This window comes from Barbus barbus, assembly GCF_936440315.1.
Source record: "Barbus barbus genome assembly, chromosome: 4".
In the NCBI taxonomy this organism is placed as follows: Eukaryota; Metazoa; Chordata; class Actinopteri; order Cypriniformes; family Cyprinidae; genus Barbus; species Barbus barbus.
In genome coordinates, this window is record NC_136732.1 from 3,642,555 (window position 1) to 3,667,936 (window position 25,382).

Here is a 25,382-nt window from a genome sequence, read left to right on the forward strand (position 1 = left end):
TCCATTTGTTTTTTTATTCACATACACCCTGCACTTTTCGCACGATGCGATTAAAAAAAAAAAAAAATCAGTGTGCAGCTAGCAACCTATTTGCTCATTAAAAAAGATAAAGAATAAATTACAAAAAATAACAATATAGCTGCTCTTTTCTCATATTTATGAAATAATTTACAGCACAACAGTCCTCTTCATCAAACAATCCTGAGAATTACTGTTCAAACTGTCTTTAGGAAGAGAGATGGTGGGAGAAAGTAGAACGTGAGAGAAAGGGGAAATAAGAGGAGGTTTGGGACGCTTCTGAAGTTGGAGGATGCTGCATTGAATGCAATAAACCCAGACTGGTTGCTGCCCGTGTAAAACTTGATCCAGTCCTGGTACTGAGAGACTCTGGCAAACACAGTGGGATATATGGGCACAGCACATTCTCTACCAAAACTCACAATGCCAGACTGAATCCACAGGGAGCCGTTCCTGCTGAGCATCGGACCTCCAGAGTCTCCCTGTATTGACAAATATTCAGCATTTATATCTCTGAACAGCTGTTACAGACAGAAGTATGCAATAGTGCAGTCCAATGGTAAAAGTATGCTGACCGTGTATCTGTAAAAAATTTCTTTCTTTTTTTTCTGAGGCCGGCATACCTTTTTCAATTGTTCACAAGTCTCAAAAAGTAATGAGTGCAAGTCTTCAGTCAGCTTTTCATAAGTCTTTATTTTTGCAACTTGATTCCACTTGAGCAAGTGTGAGCTTGACTTATAATATATACACTCACCTAAAGGATTATTAGGAACACCATACTAATACTGTGTTTGACCCCCTTTCACCTTCAGAACTGCCTTAATTCTACGTGGCATTGATTCAACAAGGTGCTGAAAGCATTCTTTAGAAATGTTGGCCCATATTGATAGGATAGCATCTTGCAGTTGATGGAGATTTGTGGGATGCACATCCAGGGCACGAAGCTCCCGTTCCACCACATCCCAAAGATGCTCTATTGGGTTGAGATCTGGTGACTGTGGGGGCCATTTTAGTACAGTGAACTCATTGTCATGTTCAAGAAACCAATTTGAAATGATTCAAGCTTTGTGACATGGTGCATTATCCTGCTGGAAGTAGCCATCAGAGGATGGGTACATGGTGGTCATAAAGGGATGGACATGGTCAGAAACAATGCTCAGGTAGGCAGTGGCATTTAAACGATGCCCAATTGGCACTAAGGGGCCTAAAGTGTGCCAAGAAAACATCCCCCACACCATTACACCACCACCACCAGCCTGCACAGTGGTAACAAGGCATGATGGATCCATGTTCTCATTCTGTCTACGCCAAATTCTGACTCTCGATTTCTGTTGAGACATTCAGATGGTAGACTCATCAGACCAGGCAACATTTTTCCAGTCTTCAACCGTCCAATTTTGGTGAGCTCGTGCAAATTGTAGCCTCTTTTTCCTATTTGTAGTGGAGATGAGTGGTACCCGGTGGGGTCTTCTGCTGTTGTAGCCCACCCGCCTCAAGGTTGTGCGTGTTGTGGCTTCACAAATGCTTTGCTGCATACCTCGGTTGTAACGAGTGGTTATTTCAGTCAAAGTTGCTCTTCTATCAGCTTGAATCAGTCGGCCCATTCTCCTCTGACCTCTAGCATCAACAAGGCATTTTCGCCCACAGGACTGCCGCATACTGGATGTTTTTCCCTTTTCACACCATTCTTTGTAAACCCTAGAAATGGTTGTGCGTGAAAATCCCAGTAACTGAGCAGATTGTGAAATACTCAGACCGGCCCGTCTGGCACCAACAACCATGCCACGCTCAAAATTGCTTAAATCACCTTTCTTTCCCATTCTGACATTCAGTTTGGAGTTCAGGAGATTGTCTTGACCAGGACCACACCCCTAAATGCATTGAAGCAACTGCCATGTGATTGGTTGATTAGATAATTGCATTAATGAGAAATTGAACAGGTGTTCCTAATAATCCTTTAGGTGAGTGTATATACATATATAAACACACACACACACACTTATACAGTATATGTATATACAACCCAAATTCTGGAAATGTTGGGACATTTTTAAAAAGTGAATAAAATGAAAACTAAAAGAACTTCAAATTACATGAGCCAATATTTTATTTACAATAGAACATAGATAACAAATGTTTAAACTGAGAAATTTTACACTCAAAAGATTGCATGAAATGAGCTAATTTCAAATTTGATGCCTGCTACAGGTCTCAAAATAGTTGAGGTGTTGTAAGGTGTGTGCCTTTGTAGTGGATGGTGATGAGGATCCAATGACATGCAGGTGTGTTCAATAATTAGGTGAAGCCAGGTGAGGGTGTGCGTTGTGATTGGAGAGGGAGAAGGACAGACAGACAGACTCGTAACAATACCCTTAAGTCCCTTATTATTGTGGCATAATGGACTAAATTGAATAATAATAGAATAATAATAAGCTTTTTGCTGTATGGGAGGACAAGTGAAAGTTTGCGTATTGTGTTCATGGCCGTCTGCTTGCCTTGTAGTACATTTAATAATAACTATACATTGAATTTTATGTTTTAATTGCACTTAATGTATCTTAATATATTAAGCCATGTTAAGTGTTTATGGTTTTCTAGAAACTTTGCGTATTGCTCATATTCTGCTGTTCTGTAGCCACGGATTTGCGGGTCTTGTCTTTTTCTCCTACAGATGACTTGCAGGACCCTGTTCGTTATTTAACTAAATTAGTTTTAACAAAGTCTCTTTATGACAAGTTCTGTCACTCAGCGGCCATCTTTGAAACGCTTCTCGGGCATCCAAGTGCAGTTCCTATCTCTTTGAATGGGGAAACATCAAATTCTCCAAAACTGTTCACTAAGCTTACGATTAAATTTCATATTTGAAATCACCAATGAAATCGGACAACAACTGTATCATAAATATTGTTTCTTTTGCTCAAAAAGCTTATTTCTCAGGCTAGATCAGCCAGTGCACATGCACATTCCTGAGCACGCGTCTCAAGAGCTTTGACTGTTTCTATAGCAACCGGGACTTCTAACGGCAGCTGCAGCGACGCGTTGACTTTAGCGATTGGCTCTTTCATTCAGAAGGTGGTGCTTCCTGCGATTGAGCGTTCATATTCAAAACCATAGATATATATGTCTATGTTCAAAACAATACGAGTGACATGCCTTGGGTATTCTATAGTCTTTGGTTTTAATCGTTTAACCACCAGAGTGTCTTGTCTCCATTGGCAACGCACACGTTTCGTGTCAAATGCAAGTTACGTCGCAAGCGGCGATTGCAAGTGACATTGTAATTTAGTTTATTTTTTCTTGTCTTCACCACCTGGCTAATGTTGTGCGATTCAAACAAAAAATAATCAACAAATAGAACAAAATAAAAAAGACTGCAAGTGACATCACTCGCAGAAGTGCAAGTGTCTGAGCGTGCAAATACTGAGAGTACAAGTGCAAGTCTGCAGCCAGACCCTTCTCGAATTTGATCCCATTCTTGCCTGATATAGGTTTCCAGCTGCTGAAGAGTTTGTGGTCATCTTTGACGTATTTTTCGTTTAATGATGTGCCAAATGTTCTCTATAGGTGAAAGATCTGGACTGCAGGCAGGTCAATTCAGCACCTGGACTCTTCTACTACGAAGCCATGCTGTTTTAATAGCTGCAGTATGTGGTTTTGGTATTGTCCTACTGAAATACACAAGGCCTTCCCTGAAATAAACATCGTCTGGAGGGTCTCTAAATCCTTTATATACCTTTATATAGTGCCTTCCAAAACGTGCAAGCTGCCCATACCGTATGCACTTATGCACCCTCATACCATCAGAAATGCTGGCTTTTGAACTGAACGCTGATAACACACTGGAAGGTCTCCCTCCTCTTTAGATCGGAGGACATGGCGTCCTTGATTGCCAACAAGAATGTCAAATTTGGACTCGTCTGACCATAGAACACTTTTTCACGTTGAAACAGTTCATTTTAAATGAGCCTTGGCCCACAGTACACGACGGGGCTTCTGGACCATGTTCACACATGGCTTCCTTTTTGCATGATAGAGCTTTAGTTGGCATCTGCAGATGGCACGGCGTACTGTGTTTACCGACAGTGGTTTCTGGAAGTATTCCTGGGCCCATTTAGTAATGTCAATGACAGTATCATGTCGATGAGTGATGCAGTGTTGTCTGTGGGCCCGAAGACCACGGGCATTTGGCCTTGTCCATTGCACACAGAGATTTCTCCAGTTTCTATGAATCTTTGATGATGTTATGCACTGTAGATGATGAGATTTGTAAAGCCTTTGCAATTTGATGTTGAGGAACGTTGTTTTTAAAGTATTCCACAATTTTTTACGCACATTTTCACTGATTGGAGAGCCTCTGCCCATCTTTACTAAGACATCCCTTTTATAGCTAATCATGTTACAGACCTGATGTCAATTAACTTAATTAGTTGCTAGATGTTCTCCCAGCTGAATCTTTTCAAAATTTATTGCTTTTTCAGCCCCTTGTTGCCCCGTCCCAACATTTTTTGAGACCTGTAGCAGGCATCAAATTTGAAATGAGCTCATTTAGTGCATAAAAAGTATAAAATGTCTCCGTTTAAACATATTATGTCCTCTATGTTCTATTGTGAATCAAATATTGGCTCATGTGATTTGAAAGTCTTTTAGTTTTCATTTTATTCAAATTTAAAAAACATCCCAACATTTCCTAAATTCATATATATATATTAGAGGTGGCACGGTACAGATTGTATGTACAGTTTGGTACATACCTCGGTTCGGGGGTCACATTTTGATACAATTTCGGTACAACAGGAAAAAAAAAATCTACTATGCTCAGTTTCTTTTCATTTATTTTGAATAGACAGTAGTGCAAATTACATTTTTTCCATCTAGATGTGAAAATACTGAATATTATTACGTTATATGTATAAAATCTGTTTTGTTTTCATTGTGAGTGTACACAAATAAAAGCAGACCTTTATACAGCGATTATTAATATCACCATAAGTGTTTAAAGTTGATTCTGCTGGTATAAGGAAACAGTTGAAGTGATTGCGCCGGAGCGCGTGTGTGCACACACAAAAAAACAAACACACACATCAGTTCCAGCATTGCTAACTTGACAGCGCAGTTGGTACTTTATCAAAATAAAATACAGTGAGCCAAACATCAGCTGACCCGGCTCTGTGTCACCGTTGGAACGCGACTGAAATACAAAGGCTATGATTTACATAATAAATAATAGTTTAGCATTCAGATATGTTACATCGCAAATATGGAAATATTATGGAACATTTGGATTTGTGACGAATGAGAGAGGTAGGATACACGAGCACAAAGCCCCATTTCACAAACAGTTGAGTACACAAGCCTTTGAAGTAAACTCCTTAGACACGTTCAGAATCAGCACACGGTCACTGTTTAGTGGGCTTTGTTGTCAAGCGCGCAACTCACGGGCCACGGCATTCGCTGTTCTTTTGCTGGCGGTTATCAAACAGTGTTGCATTGCTGCGTGCGCCCCCTTCTGGATTTGGGGTGAATTGCCTGTATTCATCATAAGGCCTCATGCACCGAACCGAGATGTCCGTACCGTGACGGTTCGGTACGAATACATGTACCGTGCCACACCTAATATATATATATATATTAATGTTTTTTATTTATTTATGTATATGAATGTAGCAACATTAATATAGAAGGTTTTTATTTTTTGAGAAGCTGGAATGGTACCCCCCAAAACTGGTGAGTAGTGTTTTTCAAATTGCTTCGGATTAAAAAGGGTTCAAATAAATGACTGATGTCTTACCTGACATGCACCTTTTCCTCCCTCATTTAACAATCCAGCACAAATCATATTGCTTGTGATGCTTATGTTGATCCCTCTATAAGCATTAAAACAGTCACTGTTCTTCACAACTGGTATCATCACCTCCTGCAGTATGTCAGGAAGCTTGCTGCCTGTGACACAGATCAGAGAACAAAGTTTATGGCTTTATTTTTTATGGCTAAAAAACATTTCTATGTAAATTGTTAAGGTTTACAGTAGTGTTGTAGTGAAGACCACCTAATCCAAAACCAAATCAAGACCAAGACTTTGAGTGGTTGAGACCAAGACAAGACAAGACCAAGACCAGCATTGGTCAAATTCATATGGAACATTTACTGCCTGAAAAAAAAGTTATGTATAATAAATAAAATTAGAATAATAAGACACTATATGGAGCATAAATACGTTTTCTACGTTTCTGGACCTTGATCATGTTAGGATCCTTTCTGTCTATGCAGGGTCAGAGAGCTCTCACAATTCATCAAAAATATCTTAATTTGTGTTCGGAAGATGAATGAAGGTCTTACGTAAGTAATTAATGACATAATTTAGATTTTTGGGTGGTCTATCCCTTTAACTAGTTATTGATGGCATTTGAAGCAGGACGTTTTATATACAGTCACAATGATGTTTCTTCTAAATAAATCAGACAGTGCACTGGCAATTTAGTGATATCCCCATAGTCTTGACAAAAATCCCAAGTCCTTTTAGTCTGGGACCAAGACAAGACTGAGTAAAAATGTGGTCAAGACAGAAACAAGACCAAGACCTTCAAGAATGGTCTTGAGACCGGTCTCAAATGTTCACTCACCTCCAGGTTGTAGTCTGCCCCATCCAGTGACCCAGCTCTCAGTACCTGCAGTAAATGTACTATTAGCAGCAGACAGACAGACCGGCTTAATGTAATCAGAGAAAGGCACAGAAGAGGAGAGCTGGATCAGTGCTATGTCGTTGTCAATAGTAGCAATGCTAAAGTTAGGATGATTGATGATTTGACTCGCTGTCCTGTATGTCTCATAAGGGTTTGAGCCGGATTGGCTCAGACGACCAAAGTACATCACAACGTAAGATGCATTGATCCTGTAAATAGAGAAAATCTGCTTTAGTCTCACTATTATCAATCTACAAATGTATCTTAAGCTTTATTTAAGCTTTCGACATACTCCAGGAAGCAGTGAGCTGCAGATAAAACCCAGTCTTTAGTGATGAGAGTCCCACCACAGAAGTGGCCAAAGTCGATGTAATGAATGCTGACCTGCCACGGCCAAGCCCCTGCCGTCGCATCCTCCCCTCCAACAATCCTGTCGCTGAGGGGGGCTTGACCACATACTGATGAGAGAAAGCAAGACTTCCTTCTTAAAATGCCTCACAGTCAGGGCCGGACTTTACCGATAAGTGAGGTAAGCGGCTGCTTAGGGCCCCGGGGAATCAGGGGCCCCATCTGATATTGGCAAAACATATTTGGCAAACTCTCCAGTGTGTATTTGTATTATGGAGAGTGTCAAATGTTCACTCACCACTCAAAATGGAAAGTTTTTGTCAAGTGTTGGGTTCCGCAAGTTCCCAAATCCTCTCATTATAAAAAAGTCTAGATGTGATGTGAATAAGAGATTTATTGTGTAGTGCAGACAGCTTCATTGATTAACGGAACGTCGTGAGATTGTGACGAACTGAAGTGAATGACAGCTTTTAGTGATTATAGAGGTAGCGCTCTGCACACTTTCTGGCTGTGTAATCCTGACCGTCTCAGAACGGATATATTCAAATAAAGAATTGTTTTCTGTCATGATTTTATTTGTCTTTTTGTTTCATAATGACTTGCTTGTGTGCTTTTCCTCTGCACACCAGCGTGAACTGCAGATTTTGGCTTAATAAAAGAATACATTTTCGTTTGGTTTCTCGGCAAACCCTACCATATGTCTGAAGAACACTTGGAATACAGAGCGAGTTGCATGGGATAATTTTATCACATCTGAATCCTTTTTGTAAAAAGATTGAAGAAGGTTACATTAAATGGACAAGTGCAAGCATTTTTTAAATAATATCTTCTTTTGTGGTCTTTTTAGGGGTGTCCCTGACTAAGGATTTACAAAGTCGAATCGGAATTTTATAATCTTGCCGATAGTCGACTGATAGTTGAATCATATGTTTGGGGGCGGGGCAAAAATACATTACCAAGAGTCGAGTCAAACATCCAACAGTCATTAAAGACGTTAACACACAGGGAAAATGTACATCGGACACCTTGCAGATACAAAAATAATGTTCTATATTTTGGTTAAAAGATAGTTACCATTAAACGTCAGCAAAACCCTAAGAATTCACAATTATTTTAAAATTTGTTTTTACAATAGTGCTCTCATTATAACAATATATAGGCCTATATGATATTAATGTTATGCATTTCTGTTTTGAGCTGCGCGCGCTGAAGATAACCAGTAGAATGAAGCACATAACAGCAGGTTTTTAATCAATGGGATTCAACTCATCAATTATCTCATATAGAATACGCTTCGTTATTTATACATAATGTTAATATGTACAGACTTATAGGTTATCTGCACAAAACGCCCCGAATGCACATAAATGTGTCTGCACGGCTCTGAATGAACTCCTTCACGTTCTTCACTCAACAATGTGTAGAAACATGGCAACTAAATAAAAAAAATTCACAGTGTTTTATTATAATAGTGTTCTCATTATAATGGTATGTATATGACAGTCCTAGTCATAGTTATTAATATTCTGCATTGTTGTTTGTGCTGCTCGTGCTGCGCGCTGAAGAGATAATCAATGTAGTAACTACTACAATGGCGGAACCCTTGGAATGGGCTGAATTGGAACGTCCTAAGCCCTAGATCCCTAGAATCTGCTGTGAAGTTGGTTTTTTGTTTTCCCCCTTACGAATTTGTTTGGTGCAGCACTCTATATGTATACAGGTATGCGTGGGCTGCTATAAATGTAAAAAATAATAATAATTTATATATTATAGAGTTGTTTTGGGCGGGGATAAATTCAACACAATATGTGATGATATCACAATCATGTTGCATTGTGGTCTACAGAGCGGCATATGAAGCAGACTTGCTCCCTCTGTCAAAATTGAGGGGTTGAGGGTCTGTCCATATAAATTTCCCTCGTCCACATCCCGAAGTGGAACGCACTTCAAAATGGCAGCGGGGATTCCCCCGGGGGAAGTGCTTAGGGATGTTCACGAGTGCGTGTCTAAAAGTGGAGTGGAACGCAGCCATACATTCTGTGAGTTTTACAGTCATTTTGAGAACTTACCATCTAACTGACAGAGGGAACCTGTGTGGACAGACAAAGACAGAGACAAAGAAAAGTCAGTAGACAATGGGTCCAGACAGAGCTGATAAACTGGTTTGTTTAACCCACTATCACTACACAATACAATTTCACCTGTTACATCAGTGTTGGTTCAAAATGTCATGAAAACAAGACAAAAAACACTTTCTATGAAGCCCATATTTATAACACATTATAAGGGTATTCTTAAGACATTATAATGAATGCATAATGCATTATAAAAACCTTATAATGTGTTATAAAATCTCAATAATCATAACAACAATTGAAGCCTTGAGACGAAGAACCATACAAGTCCATATTTTCAAATTTTGAGTAATAAGATTTTTTTCATTTGGATTATGAACATTATATTATATATTTTTATTTTACTTGAAAATAGACAACAGAAGCTTCTCAATTCTAAGGAGATAACATTTTTCAGTGTCAGTATTAAAAATCAAAAGTTATTGTGATTTATATTTCTGAAATGTGGAAGAACGGTATATGTCCAGTTAGTGTGGAATAACAGTATAACTCCAGTTCATCATATCACTTTAAACCACTAAAGATCTGATACCTTTATCTTAGTTTTAATACAGTAACAGAAACTTCAGGTTAATATTAAGCATTTCTTTCAAGTTTATTATTTTAAAAACAGAAAATACAGTATGAACAATGGACAATACATAGACCTTCTTACAGTACAGGCAATAACAATGCATTATTAACAAAAAACAATATATATATATATATATAAATAAATAAGAGGACAGTTTTCCGTTGTTTATCATGATGGGCATAGTCTCTGAACTTTGATCACTTCTTGTATGTTTAGATAGCTCCAATAGTGCACCTTGTCCTTTATTTAGAAAAGCTGGCGCGCACCTGTGTAAGTTATACTACTTTAAACTGTTCTTGCGCTCCGCCATCTCACGATATAAATAAATATATAAACAAATAAACTCTGCTTGCCGTACTTTACACAGGACTGGCGGGAAATATGAATGAATACAGCTTTATTATATATGGTATGTGGTTTATTTTGATAGGTTAACTGTTTATGCGGTGTTTAGCGCTCCTCAGCGCGTTCAGAGAGAGAGAGCGATCACATCACATATACGGTTCTTCCACTCACCTCTTTCGGTGGATTTTTCCCTGGTTTTTGTTCTCCTCTTCAAGTCAAATATGGTTTTCCAGCATCCCTCAAAGCCTTCCTTACTCTGTCCTTCCATTTGGTCATGTCGGCTCTCTTTTTTTTTGCCGAGGTTTTCCCTTTTAATGTCCGAAGCGGACATGACAGCAAGCGGCATCTCCATTCTTCTTTGTGGACATAAACGGTTTTTCCGCGTGATGCTATTTTAACGTTTAAAATGCGGACTCTTGGTCGCGCGAAAATATCCCCAAACTGTTTCTGTATACAAAGTTCACACATACAATTAATGTCACATGGTTATCTCATTTTTTGTTTTTTTGGACTTATACGGTTGTTCGTCGCACACACTCATTTATAATACATTATAGTACTTACGTATTTGTGGTTATAACTTATGATTATTATGATTATTTATAACACACAATGAACTTCTCAATTTAAGACAACTTATAGATTTAATTTGGGTTGGGATTTAATTTTTTTGTCTAATGGTCATTTTGTGTTTCAAGAATAAGCTACTTAAATGTCAAATGTTTTTTTCTCTATTTTACAACAGTGAAAGATGACTTCCCTTATTGATCACGTCTCAGATTGATTGCATGTTTTCTTGTACGGCTGGATGTTGGTCTCGTGAAAAATATTCACGTTGTTTGTATTCGCCAAAACTGATTTACTGAAGTCAAAACGGAATTGGCATTAGCATGAGCGCCGCTTGCTGTGAGGTGGGAGCAACGAGCCGGCAGAGGATTTCACAGCCTTCCTCAAACAGTTATGTTCACGATTTCTGATTTAGTTAACGTATACTGTGTGAGGGTGGCTGTGACTGGATGGTGATCAGTCAGGGGTTATCAGTCAAAAACACGGGACAAGGGAGGTCACGTACTGGACACATAAATCAAGCCCAATATATGGGATGGTTGGCAACCCTAGTTATTTCTGAGTTTTATGGCCATAAACTTACTGAATAAAAAAATTATTGTCTTGTCTTTGTGTGCATTTTCACACAATGTTTGAGTAGTTTGCTGAAGTATTTTACAGTATATTACAAGTATGACAGTATTTTTGTTACAGAATATAAAAAGTATTTATTATTCATTCTTCATAATTATCACTATTTTCCACATTTTGGAAAGTGGAAAGCCATCAAATCTCATGGAAATGAGAAAAGTAATCAAATATATAACTAACTTAACTAAACAATTGGATCAATGTAGTGATCAAAATATCAAACAAATTAAAAAGTATCTTTCAGCTTCTTCAAGTCACTCAACTGCATCCTGATTCTTGACATCCTGGAATTTACATGAATATAAATTATCCATTGAAATGCAGAAATTATGCATTTGTAAAGACATTCATACAAATGCAGAATTTGTGTTTATCTACAAAACCAATTTCAAGCATTTAGTCTTTAAATCCGAAGGTTTTTACAGTCATGACAAGCATAAGGAATTAAATGGCTTAAACAATTGAAACGGATATGATTGAATTTACATCTGATTTTGTCATGTTGGAGGCTTTTTGTGTGGTCTTACCTGCTATGTAGAGAAATATGACTCCAGCAGCACTCAAAGCAGTGTTGAACTTCATCCTGTTCTGTTCTGCTCTGTGATCCGACTGCTGTTTCTCCACCGTCAGGTTTCTGACAATACTGAAAGCAAGCCACGGCATTTATCAAGAGCTCTCCGTCTCTCCACCCCACCACTACATTCATCTCTGACACATTTTCAGAAAAATAAGCTTACTCTGAGCTTTTCATAGGCATTTTTTTGCAGATGTGGGTGGGATCATCACTACCTTTAACTAAAGTCGATTTCATCGCCTCAACTTTCTGAAAGCATTTAAAAAAAAAACCCCAGCATGCAGAAGCATGAAGTGAAGTGAAGTGACATACTGCCAAGTATGGTGACCCATACTCAGAATTCGTGCTCTGCATTTAACCCATCCAACGTGAACACACACACAGCAGTGAACACACACACACACAGCAGTGAACACACACACAGCAGTGAACACACACACACCGTGAACACACAGCAGTGAACACACACACACACAGCAGTGAACACACACACACCGTGAACACACACCCGGAGCAGTGGGCAGCCATTTATGCTGCGGTGCCCGGGGAGCAGTTGGGGGTTCGGTGCCTTACTCAAGGGCACCTCAGTCGTGGTATTGAGGGTGGAGAGGGCGCTGGACATTCACTCCCCCCACCTACAATCCCTGCCGGACCTGAGACTCGAACCCGCAACCTTTGGATTACGAGTCCGACTCTCTAACCATTAGGCCACGACTTCCCCCAAATGAACAACACAGAGGAACAAAAAAGACATCGCCAATCCATCATTCTTCATAATTTAATTCACAAATGCATCATGAAATAATACAAGGCATGTACATTTAATCCACCACCTATATCCATAGCTCCAATATATGGAAATGTGGATTAAATATAGAACAATTTCTGTGAATGTTGCATTTCTAGGAACTGGTATGAATCAAGTACAGCGATCAACATTTTTTATGATTTTTTTGTGTATTATTATGCCTGTGGAAATCTTAGATTTGGTTGGGTCTGTTCTTTTTTTTTTTTTAAATACTTTAAACTAGTTTATTAAATGTCATAAATACGCACATCTACTTAATGCTTGAAGTAGTGAAATTGTTGAAAATTGACCTAGTTCACTTAATTTAGATATTGTGATACTGACTGAACACTGACTGATATTAAATCTATCTTGAAACATCACAAGTTCAATATTTTATTCAGTATATTCATATGAGAACAAAAGAATACACTGCACTGAGCCAATAGTTTATGCAATGCAATCAATGAGCAAATTTCCATGATCCCTGAACTTTGAATATATATATAATTTTGTATGTATATATATAGGGTAAACATACCTATTAAGCTCACCAAAATCTACATTGAGACATTTTTAGTGCACAAGATATTGGTTTCGGTACAAAAAGTTATGTTAAAATAAAAATATTAATCTTTCACATAAAAATATATAATTTTATTTTAAATGACAAAATAATTTTGATTAAGATATACATCATTAAATGCAAAAAGTACAAAGTCAATAAAAAAACAAAAACAAAACACTAAAATCAAGCAATCAATATGATCAGTTATATGTCATTTAAGGACACTGCAACATCAAGACTAGTCCATGTTCAGCTAAATAACACATATTCAAAAATTAAATAAAACATTTCCTTCATGGGGATGAACACAGAAACAATGCGCACATTTCTGTGTGAGTTTGTTATGATCGGAAGGAATTGAAAGTCTGCTTATCCATCAGGCAGGCAAACATATAAAGTAATAGACTAATGAGTAAATAAACTGAATGAAAGTAATGGAGCAGCGGCCAAATCAGTCAGCAGGACCCCGGGATGTTTCCGGACCGATGCGGGGCTGCAGGCTGTGCACACGTCAATGCCGTTTACGTTCGGGTCCAGTCGGGTTCGAAAATAAATCGGGTCGACTCGGGTCTAATTTCATCGGGTCTGTCTCGGGTCGGGTTTATCTTTTTAAAAACATTATTTATGCACATCGGGTTCGGGTAAGAAGTGATTCGGGTCTGGCATGGATTTTAGGACCCGAGAAGACCTCTACTGCATATGTGTCTTTATAAATACATAATAAATATACACAGTACACACACATATATTATATAAACAAAAACTTTTGATTTTGGATGTGATTAATCGTTGCCCAGCACTACTCATATATTAAAAACCCAAGATCAGATGTTATGCAGTGACATTGTATTGCACCGTTGATGAGATAGTTGATGATCTATTATATAATCAGAGAAGAGACCTGCTTGTCCATTCATTATTCTAACCTACTTACAAAGGCACCTGCATATGGCCAAAAATTTGAAAAAACCTGTTTGTACAGTCAACCCTATTCATATTTATAATAGCAAAAAAGTCAAACAACTTTAAAGGTTAATCTGTTAACATGATTTCAGTCCTGGAGCTATGCAGAGACAATTGAGACAACAACAACGAACTACATTATGAAGTCAATTCAACTTTATTTACACAGCGTTTTATACAAACAGATGGTCAAAGCAGCTGACCCCTGACCCGATACCTTATAGTGAAAAATGCTGACATTGCCAGAAGACATAAAAAATATATAATCTACATGGACTATAAATGATAAAATATTTTTTTAAATGAATGCCAGAACTAGCTAAAGTGTTAGTCATTAGGGATCAGGAGGCGCTGGATAAATACCAACGAGGATATTGAAATATTTAATGGATGGAAAAAAATGTTTACAAAAACATTACAACACTGCAAAAAATCTTCATCTAGTCAAGACTTACAATCTTATTTCTAGCCATAAAAATCTTATTGATCTTATTTTATTCAAATACTATGCCGATTGTGTAAGATTATTATGATTGTTTATGACTATTTAACTTTTTTTCTTACTTAGTTATCTAATAACTGAAATATGTAATACATGGAACAGTTTTGACGCTATATTATGTGACGCTACGTGAACTGTTGGGTGAAGCGGTCATGCTGACCAATCAGAACAGAGAACTGCAACTAACTGTTTTATAAAAGAATATATAAAATATCTTTTTAGAAAAATTATGAACTATAATGTGATAGAACTAGGGGTGTAGCGGTACAGCATGGGGGGAAAAAACATAGATTGCTTTTTAAACAATGGTTTACTGAATAAATTGCTCTTTCTTTAAATAAATTCAATTATAATTAAAAGTTTCTAAGGATACAAATCTACCTCAGCTTCTGCTCTAAACTATAGGGAGCCCTTTTACATTACTATAAGATAACAATTAACAACAGAGCCCAAACTTAAATTCAATTACTATTTATTTTACTATAATAATCAACACTCAAATTAAAAAATTGTATGCAAACATGCAAATTGTTTTAAATTAAAGGTTCAGTAGGAGATCTCGGAAAATGCTAAAATGCTATGGATTACTTTCATTTTTAAAAGTAATGTGCCTCAAAATTGACCTAAATACGTTTATCACACTAGACTCCTTTGTGAATGTCATGTCATTATCAGTGTTGTGTAAGTTACTTCCAAACTGTAATACGTTATATATTACTTGTTATTGTTATAGTAGTAATTCCTTACCTTACAATATTACTGTCTCAGAATTGTAATGCGTTACATGACTCCTGTATTGAGTTACTTTCACCAAAATATCTACAGAAGTAGAACTTAACAATCTAAAATGACTAAATGTACTGCAGAGTATTTTACATCCAATAGAGGTGTAGCAAAATGACTGTGGACTATCTAGGCATCTCGCGACTTTACAGTCTCCTGCCATCTTCACCCATTTGCCGCTTTTCCACTGGCCAGTGCGAGCCGGGTGAGGCTAATAGCCTCGGAGTTCGAGCACAGAGGCCGAAATAGCCTCGCGGCACTCTTGTAAAACCCGCCCTAAACACGCCTTCACACAAAAGTTCCACCAGCGAGAGGGAGATGAATGAAATAAATCGCTAAACAAATATATCAGAAGCGTTGTTTAGTCTTTATTTACAAACTTGGACACCACACGCAGCTATTGACTGACCACAAACAGGAAACAGAACTTATTTGCGGCATTTTTGATTCGTTAATGTCTCGTGGTCTTGTGTTTTTTTTCTTTGAACAATTAAATTTTGGGCTAACAGTGTGTTTTATATAAGAAATTAAATATGTAAATAAAACCAACAGCAATATGCAGAAATGAACAGGAGTGTAGATCACATTCTGAAAGTCCACGCACATCTGGCACAAGAGCACTGTGTGAGCAGCACAAATGGCTCTTTTGCAGTTTGTGCACTACTTGTCAGTTTTTTGAATCCTTGGCCCGTGGACAAGCCTGACACCTCTTTCTGTTTGATGGTGGAGGTTCAGAGGAAGGCCTTGGAGCGTCGGAAGAATCCTGTTGTCTCTTTAGGATTGTTGCAGAGGGTGGTGCATTCCCCAGCTCCTCTAGAAAGAGCCTCCTTGATGGTTTGACATCTCTCCACACCACACCACAAAGGCATTTATTGCTGAAACATCAAGGATTGTTGAGAAGACAACCACTGACCAACGATTTGTCTTGCGCTTGCAGTTCTAGCTTGCAATCAGCTGCAATATTTCAAACACACATAAATTAGTATATCTGCTGGCAAAAGAGATAACACTCACTCTATCACCAACTTTGAACATTTGCAAAATAATGCATCAGATCATAAAATTTGTAAATACCTTGTCAAGGTTGTCAACTCCGCCTTTGCAGCGATTGTAGTCCAAGATGATGTCTGGCCTCTTGTCCTCCCTGTCACTGATTTTGGCATCCTTGTGACATGTGCTCATGAGCAGCACATTTTTATGCCTTTTGGGGCAGTATGACACAAAACTGTGTGCCTCAGTGAATGCAAAAAGAGAGGAAAACACAGCTCTGTCTCTCGTTGCCAGAAGATCAGGTGAGAGTTCAGGTTTGTTTTTGCGAACTTTGCCAACCATGGTCAATCTCCTTTTCGGGAGCTCCTGGCCAAGGGCATAAGAAGTGAAGAAATTATCACACGTAACTGTGAGTCCCTGGAGCCCAGTGGTCAAATCAAGGACCACACGCATTCACTGATTTCTCTCTGGCTGTCCATCTGGAGGCTTGCTGGTGTACACTTGCATGTTCCATGCATAGCTTGTCCTGTCAACGATGTCATACCTGCATGGAAACGTCAAATATCCTTTTTTTTTTTTTTTGTGGTAATAAAAATATATCTAAGGGAACAAAAATAAATATATAATAGCAATGAGGCAAAAATAATTGTTTCAAATGAAGTATCAAAAGCAAGTTATATGGTTTTATTGAACAAAACATTTTAAAATACATAATGTAATATAAAACGATATAATCATAACTTAAGTACACTATCCCCCAGTTTCACAGGCTAGGCTTAAGCGTAGTCCTAGACTAAAATGTAAGTCTGAGCTGTTTCAACTGAAAGAAACTTACAATGACTGATCTTAAAATATATCAGTGCATTTGTTTTGTCTCAAAATGCACACCAGTATATACAGGTCCTTTTCAAAAAATTAGCATATTGCGATAAAGTTCATTATTTTCTGTAATGTACTGATAAACATTAGACTTTCATATATTTTAGATTCATTACAACACAACTGAAGTAGTTCAAGTCTTTTATTGTTTTAATATTGATGATTTTGGCATACAGCTCATGAAAACCCAAAATTCCTATCTCAAAAAATTAGCATATTTCATCCGACCAATAAAAGAAAAGTGTTTTTAATACAAAATAAAAGTCAACCTTCAAATAATTATGTTCAGTTATGCACTCAATACTTGGTCGGGAATCCTTTTGCAGAAATGACTGCTTCAATGCGGCGTGGCATGGAGGCAATCAGCCTGTGGCACTGCTGAGGTGTTATGGAGGCCCAGGATGCTTCGATAGCGGCCTTAAGCTCATCCAGAGTGTTGGGTCTTGCGTCTCTCAACTTTCTCTTCACAATATCCCACAGATTCTCTATGGGGTTCAGGTCAGGAGAGTTGGCAGGCCAATTGAGCACAGTAATACCATGGTCAGTAAACCATTTACCAGTGGTTTTGGCACTGTGAGCAGGTGCCAGCTCGTGCTGAAAAATGAAATCTTCATCTCCATAAAGCTTTTCAGCAGATGGAAGCATGAAGTGCTCCAAAATCTCCTGATAGCTAGCTGCATTGACCCTGCCCTTGATAAAACACAGTGGACCAACACCAGCATCACTGACTGTGGGTACTTGACACTGGACTTCAGGCATTTTGGCATTTCCCTCTCCCCAGTCTTCCTCCAGACTCTGGCACCTTGATTTCCGAATGACATGCAAAATTAGCTTTCATCCGAAAAAAGTACTTTGGACCACTGAGCAACAGTCCAGTGCTGCTTCTCTGTAGCCCAGGTCAGGCGTTTCTGCCGCTGTTTCTGGTTCAAAAGTGGCTTGACCTGGGGAATGCAGCACCTGTAGCCCATTTCCTGCACACGCCTGTACACGGTGGCTCTGGATGTTTCTACTCCAGACTCAGTCCACTGCTTCCGCAGGTCCCCCAAGGTCTGGAATCGGTCCTTCTCCACAATCTTCCTCAGGGTCCGGTCACCTCTTCTCGTTGTGCTGCGTTTTCTGCCACACTTTTTCCTTCCCACAGACTTCCCACTGAGGTGCCTTGATACAGCACTCTGGGAACAGCCTATTCGTTCAGAAATGTCTTTCTGTGTCTTACCCTCTTGCTTGAGGGTGTCAATGATGGCCTTCTGGACAGCAGTCAGGTCGGCAGTCTTACCCATGATTGCGGTTTTGAGTAATGAACCAGGCTGGGAGTTTTTAAAAGCCTCAGGAATCTTTTGCAGGTGTTTAGAGTTAATTAGTTGATTTAGATGATTAGGTTAATAGCTCGTTTAGAGAACCTTTTCATGATATGCTAATTTTTTGAGATAGGAATTTTGGGTTTTCATGAGCTGTATGCCAAAATCATCAATATTAAAACAATAAAAGGCTTGAACTACTTCAGTTGTGTTGTAATGAATCTAAAATATATGAAAGTCTAATGTTTATCAGTACATTACAGAAAATAATGAACTTTATCACAATATGCTAATTTTTTGAAAAGGACCTGTATATACACACACATATATGTATCTTTAATTTTATGGAATTGCAGCATTAGTGAATTCACAATAGCACTATGCTAAAGTATGATTTTTAAATGGTTTTAATGCATAGTGCAGCCTTAGGAAGCGGTCTACTGTGTTTCATGGATTCTCATCCGTGGAATGGACCACTGTGTGTATTTTGCTGGTTAATCAACAGTTAAAATTGCAATCAAATATTTTTCAAATTAAGTACTCTAATTTAATCAGGGAATCATGACCACTTCTGTATGCCATTCTGTCTGTCTATCAGTCTTTCTACCTGTCTGTCTGTCTGTTAATTTACTATATTTGGTCTTGACTTGAGAAAATCTTACACACTGTTTCTAGTGTAATGTACGTAGTGCATAGACCTGTAGTTTTAGGAAAGCCATATAAACCCTTTGGTACTAAATACTCACATACACACATTTCACAGGTTTAGCTGAAGGAGGGGACTCTTTGTGAGGTTCAGCTCTTAGTGTTTCAGGGCTTTATAATGGTATGTGCTTGAGTTTCCAGTATTTAAGTGCTCTTTTTTGGATGTTTAGGAGAGGGTTGGCCTAATTCTGCCCTGCATCCGTTATTTTGTGTTTTTCTGTGGATATTTAGTGTTCTTTTACAGAAATCTAGATGTAGAGTTTTAATTGGATGTTTTTCCCAATTAACAAAATCTAATTTTATAGATGGACCCCACACTTCACTGCCATATAATGCAATTGGTTCAATTATTAATTTGAAAAGTTTGAGCCAGATTTGGACTGGAATGTCAATTTTAATCGATCTTTTTATGGCATAAAAACGCTTTGAGCTCCTTCACAGCCACTGAGCTGATTTTTAGGCCTCTGTCTCTCTTCTCTCTTGTGGTAAATGTGGCATATGAGTAAGGTTAATGTACAGTAAGCCAGTAATTTTCAGTTAATAAAGCCTGACATGGTGATCAAGACCTCAGAGTGCTATCTTCTTATTTCAGCCGCTTGCCAAATACATGACCATGATTTGGTTTTAAAACATTTTTATGATGTTTTATTAGGTGCTTTAAGAAAATTAGGAATCAGATATTGAAAATCATTTGTAGTACCCTGTTACGACAGTTTTGTTTCTCTCTCTTCCACTTTTTCATATTTTTCTTTCTTTCTTTTTTGTCCTTAACAGCATTTGGTTGATTACTCAGACAGCGAAGATGAAGTTTTGTGTTCTAAAATAAAAAAGGTATTTATTTTTCTATTTACTGCCATTTGTTTTTACCTGCCTCATACTTAAAAGACCTTCTTTTTTGTAAAGCTGAATAATGTGAAGTAAAGTAAATTTAAAAGGACAAATAAAAGTTGAAAGAGGACCATCTTTTGGACCAGCTTATAATCTATTTTCTAAATGCATGTTACTTTTGTGAATAATTCAACAATTCCATACATATGCTGTTTATTTCTTTTATTTCATTGGTCTTATTTTTAATCTTATACATTTTAATTTTCTATGTGAGAATTCTCCAGTTGTTTATTCTGCATAAAATACAACACCCACACCTCAAAATCCAATTAATAACTAATAGTACAATTCTGATGTACATCACAATAGAAAAGATTTGTCAGTACTATAATTTCAATTCAATATTAAGTCATAGTCACAGGTGTATAATTATTTTCACTAGGATAGTCTTATTAAGGTGCTTGGTAACTATATTGTTTGCTTTGTTTTGAATATTGTTTGGTAATGGTTCATGATGTATGTTGTTAAAGGGATAGTTCACCCAAAAATAAAAATGTTCAAGCCTGGTGATGAGATGCCTAAACCTGGAATAACCCGTGTCCAGGTTCTTTGTGGCTTTGCGCAGCCTCCCCCACCAGGAGTAACTCATGGTGTTTGGAGGCTGTTAAATTCCATGAACCAAGACCAAGTGGCACTTGAATCTAGAAATGACTGGTGCATTTTAGAGCTAGGAAAGCATCTTTACAACAAGTATGGGTCAAGAGTTAAAATGCACGAACACATCCGCCAAAAGATGAGGGAGCTTGGAAGACTCCTAATATGTGCAAGAGAGGTATCAGTTAAAGAGCTCATCTATCCCACAAACTTCATGCATACCATCAATGCAGTTAAAAGAGCCGCTGGATACAATGAAGAGACCTACTTATATCAAAGGGCTAGTGTGGATGTGAAACTTGGACATAGTCGCAATGCTTACTGAAAGCCATTCTACCATCGTTGGAGATAAAGAGACAGGAAAAGTTGAAGCAGCTTTCAACAGCTGTATCAGTCCCAATGGCCCGAATACATTTCTTCAACAGCCCGGCGAACACTGGAGGAAGCCAAGTGAAATTCCCCACATTTGCTTCCATTCACTGAAGTTGTTAAGCGTTTTCATGTGTATCTTGACGAGCAAGAGAAAATGTATCGCAGACTCTTGTTAACACAGCCACCATCTCAGCATTGGTCAAAACTGGCCAAGGTCACATTAACTAGGTTATGCTTTTTAATCGTAGACGAGATTGGGAAATGTCAGAGAAGTGTTAGAGAAAGTTACAGTAGACAGTGATTTGGAGGAGTCCACTTCCAGTCCAAAAGGTTATGAATACATTTGGTCAGTGTGTTCCATTTATTCCACCGGTCTCCGCTCCTGTGAAGAACAAAATCAAGATCAGTGTCACTTCTTCAGACCCACCGAACTCACAAGACAAAGACTCACCTCTTGTCACCTACTCCACTGACATCTTTCACGATTCCTGTAAATAAACTCACTGTGTTTTCACCTACCTCTGCATCCAAAGTTATATATATAACACTTCTACCTCTCAACTATTGATCAACTTGATAAATGCCAAATTCCCTTTTCCATCAAGACAGGCGTGCTCTTCATTCATATCACTTCATTCATATCACAAAATAAAAATAACAGTGGCATCGTGCAGATCATTTTTGTTCAAATGCTAATCTTATATAATTTTTTTTTAACTGGACTGCCAGTGATCACAATACATTCTGATGCTGCTTTTGATGAATAGTCTAGGTCAATCGCGATTTACCAGTCGATCGTGAAGGCAATACTGGTAGATCGCCCTTTAGGTCAGTGGTTCTCAATCAGAGGGAGTGCAATATAATTTAAAACTAATATATAATGTATTCACTAATGCTATGACTAATATGTTAAATAATGTAGAAGCCAGTGTCACACTAGTAGCCTAAAGTTTTAATGGATGACGATTGTAATTTGGGTAAAGATGATTACGGTGACAAAGGATTGTGCATTAGGTGCGAGTTGTGTCTGTTATTTGATACAAACGAACCGTGTATGTGCACTGTCGGCGCACATCATCATATTTCTGCTTGAACACAGCTCAGTATATTCATGTAGTTGAATACAGCGGGTGTTTTGTAATGGATGCTCACGTGTGTTGGAGAAGTTTGTGAGGATCAGTGGTGTTCACGTACATATGGGTATCATACGCTCCAAACAGCTTATTCTGACAGAGGAATTATTCATTGTGGTGTCGAGCTGCCTTCAAATCAAATCTCTTTATTGTCATACATCATGTACACAAGTTTACTGATGGTGAAATTCTTAGGTACAAGATTCTGTGCCATGGCAGTACAAGCAACAAGATATGAAAAATGTGCAATATACATAAACAACAGTATACACACTTTACACAATATATGCATTTGCACATTATACATTAAACAATAGACAATTGTACACAATATACAATACACACATTTCCATAATATACACATAGTAAACCGTATTCTCAAGAGACTTGTAGATGAATGTATAGCTTTATTTATGACTTACAGTGATGTATACTATTAGTGTTTTACTGTGTAGTTAGTGCAGAAGAGAAGATGGAGCTGCATGTGTTCTAAGCTATGCAGTGCAGACATGCTACAGTGCTGTCAGAGTCAGTGTGTCTGATGTGTAGATGGAATCCAGTGTGAGTCACTGTGGGTGAGTATCGTTTGCTATCAGGAGTTCAGCAGTCTGATGGCCTTTGAGAAGAAGCCGTCTCGCGTTCTGCTGGTTCGGCACCTGATGCTGCAGTACCATCTGCCTGATGGTAGCAGCGAGTATAGGTCATGGCTCGGGTGGCAGGAGTCTCTGATGATCTTCCCTGCTTTCCTCACACGCCGCTGGGTGTAGATATCCTAGAGGGAGGGAAGCTCACCTCCGATGATGTGCTGGGCCGTCTGAACTATTTTCTGCAGGGCTTTTCGGTTGAGAGCGGTGCAGTTCCCGTACCAGGCGGTGATGCAGCCAGTCAGGATGCTCTCCACAGTGCAACTGTAGAACTGTCTGAGGATTTTTGAGCTCAGACCGAATTTCTTCAGTCGCCTGAGGAAGAAGAGACGCTGGTGGACCTTCCTCACTTCTGACAGTGTGTGAGTGGTCCAGGTGAGGTCATTGGTGATGTTTACGCCGAGGAACTTGAAGCTGCTGACCCGCTCCACTGGACTCCCGTCAATGGTGATGAGGGGGTGCTCACTGGTCCGCCTCCTGAAATCCACCACCAGCTCCTTGGTCTTACTGATGTTCAGAGAGAGGTTGTTTTTGTGACACCAATTAGTCAGGGTGTGCACCTCTTCTCTGTAGGCTAATTCATCGTCATCGGTGATCAGACCTACCACCGTTGTGTCATCTGCAAATGTGACGATGACTTTGAAGCTGTGCGTGGCTACACAGTCATGCGTGTACAGGAAGAACAGGATAGGGCTAAGAACACAGCCCTGAGGGGCTCCAGTGTTGAGGGTCAGCGGGGAGATGTTGCTGCCTACTCTGACCACCTGTCGTCTGCCTGTCGGGAAGTCCAGGATCCAGCTGCACAGAGAATTGTTCAGACCTAGAGCCTGGAGTTTCACTACAAGCTTTGAGGGCACTATGGTATTAAACGCTAAACTATAGTCAATAAACAACATTCTCACATAAGTGTTCCTCTTCTCAAGATGGGAAAGAGCAGTGTGCAGTGTGTTATTGCAGTAGGCGAACTGCAGTGGGTCGAGTGATGGTGGTAATACAGAGCAGATGTGATCTCTGATAAGCTTCTCAAAGCACTTAACTGATGATGGGAGTCAGAGCAACAGGGCACCAGTCATACATGCAAGACATTTTGGGTGTATTTTGTATTGGCACGATGATGGATGTTTTGAAACATTGGGGGACAACGGACAGGGAAAGGGAGAGTTTAAAAATGTCCTTCAGATCACAGAGTTCAGAATATCCATGCTTTTACATACTTTTAAGTTGAACAGAATATCTGCAGTGACATTTTTGCAAAGTAGGCTATGTTTGCAAAAAAAAAAATGCCTTTAACTAAAAATTGAGTGTTTAATCTTATTATACTTTTACTGAAACTCTATCCTCCAATTTGATACTGTTAGGTGCTTTGACACAATCTGTATTGTTAAAAGCGCTATATAAAGGTGACTTGACTATTTACAATATTCAATTGAATTTGATAGGTGTCTCTCACATTGTCCCACAGAAACATTAAAATAGTGTAGATTAGTGTACAATGTTTTATAATAATTTATATTTAGTGCCCATTTCATTCAACACATTTGATTTTTTTTTTTAAGTAACAATAGTTACTTTCCCTACTAATTAGTTACTTTTATAATGATGTAACTCAGTTACTATTTGTGAGAAGTAACTATAACTAATTACTTTTCTAAAGTAACATGCTCAACACTGATCATTACAAAAACAATTGTCACTTTATAATCCAACTATGTAATCTTGGTCATTGTGTGTGGGAAAACATTTTTTTTTTTTTTGAATGCTCATCCATTTTGCTTGGGCAGCATTGAGGATATCATATATGTATTGTGTATTTTATAGTCATTTATTCATGCATTCTTCATCATCTAATCATTTTAGTATTCAATTTAATCTAATACTTTTTCATAATCATTATAGCCAATAATTGAATAATCATTTATATTATATTGTTTTTTATTTTATTTTTGCATTGTTTAGGCTTATGACTGTGTGGGGCTGTTTGTCTTCATGAATAAGAGATACGAGAGAATATTTATGGAAACCCAAGGTTGGGATTTTGTTGTGAAGCAGTTTGGTATAACACTACTTGTTCGCTTTGTGCTGGTCAGACGAAGTCTGTGCATTAAAACATATGCAACTGAGACTATTCAATAAACTTTGCTTCTTTTTATCATTACTTCGTCTCCTGCTTCTGATCTTCACTTGATTCATTCAGTCAACTTCTTGGCTGATAGAAGACTGTTAATAGTGTTTTGAGTATTTTTGGTACCAGACAAGACTTCCTGTTAACAGGTTTTGGTATTACTAACAAAATTTATATTTTCTGACAGGATTTGGCATCCAGGGCTGGATCTTAATTATCTGGTGTGGAGGCATGATCTAACATTTTGGAATTACACTGAGCTCTTATCTCCATAAGAGCAGAG

The 25,382-nt window shown here is 38.3% G+C and overlaps 1 protein-coding gene across 1 annotated transcript; it reads right to left on the reverse strand.

The window, feature by feature from the left end:
• Positions 1-215: 215 nt before the first annotated feature.
• LOC306861672 (chymotrypsinogen B-like) lies at positions 216-11,960 on the reverse strand (the record flags this gene model as incomplete). The annotated part of the gene is made up of 6 exons (XM_079404078.1): positions 216-500; positions 5,807-5,958; positions 6,639-6,907; positions 6,991-7,156; positions 9,116-9,136; positions 11,825-11,960. 6 exons carry the CDS (start codon positions 11,958-11,960, stop codon positions 216-218), a joined length of 1,029 nt encoding a protein of 342 aa, XP_079260204.1.
• Between the last annotated feature and the right edge of the window lie 13,422 nt (positions 11,961-25,382).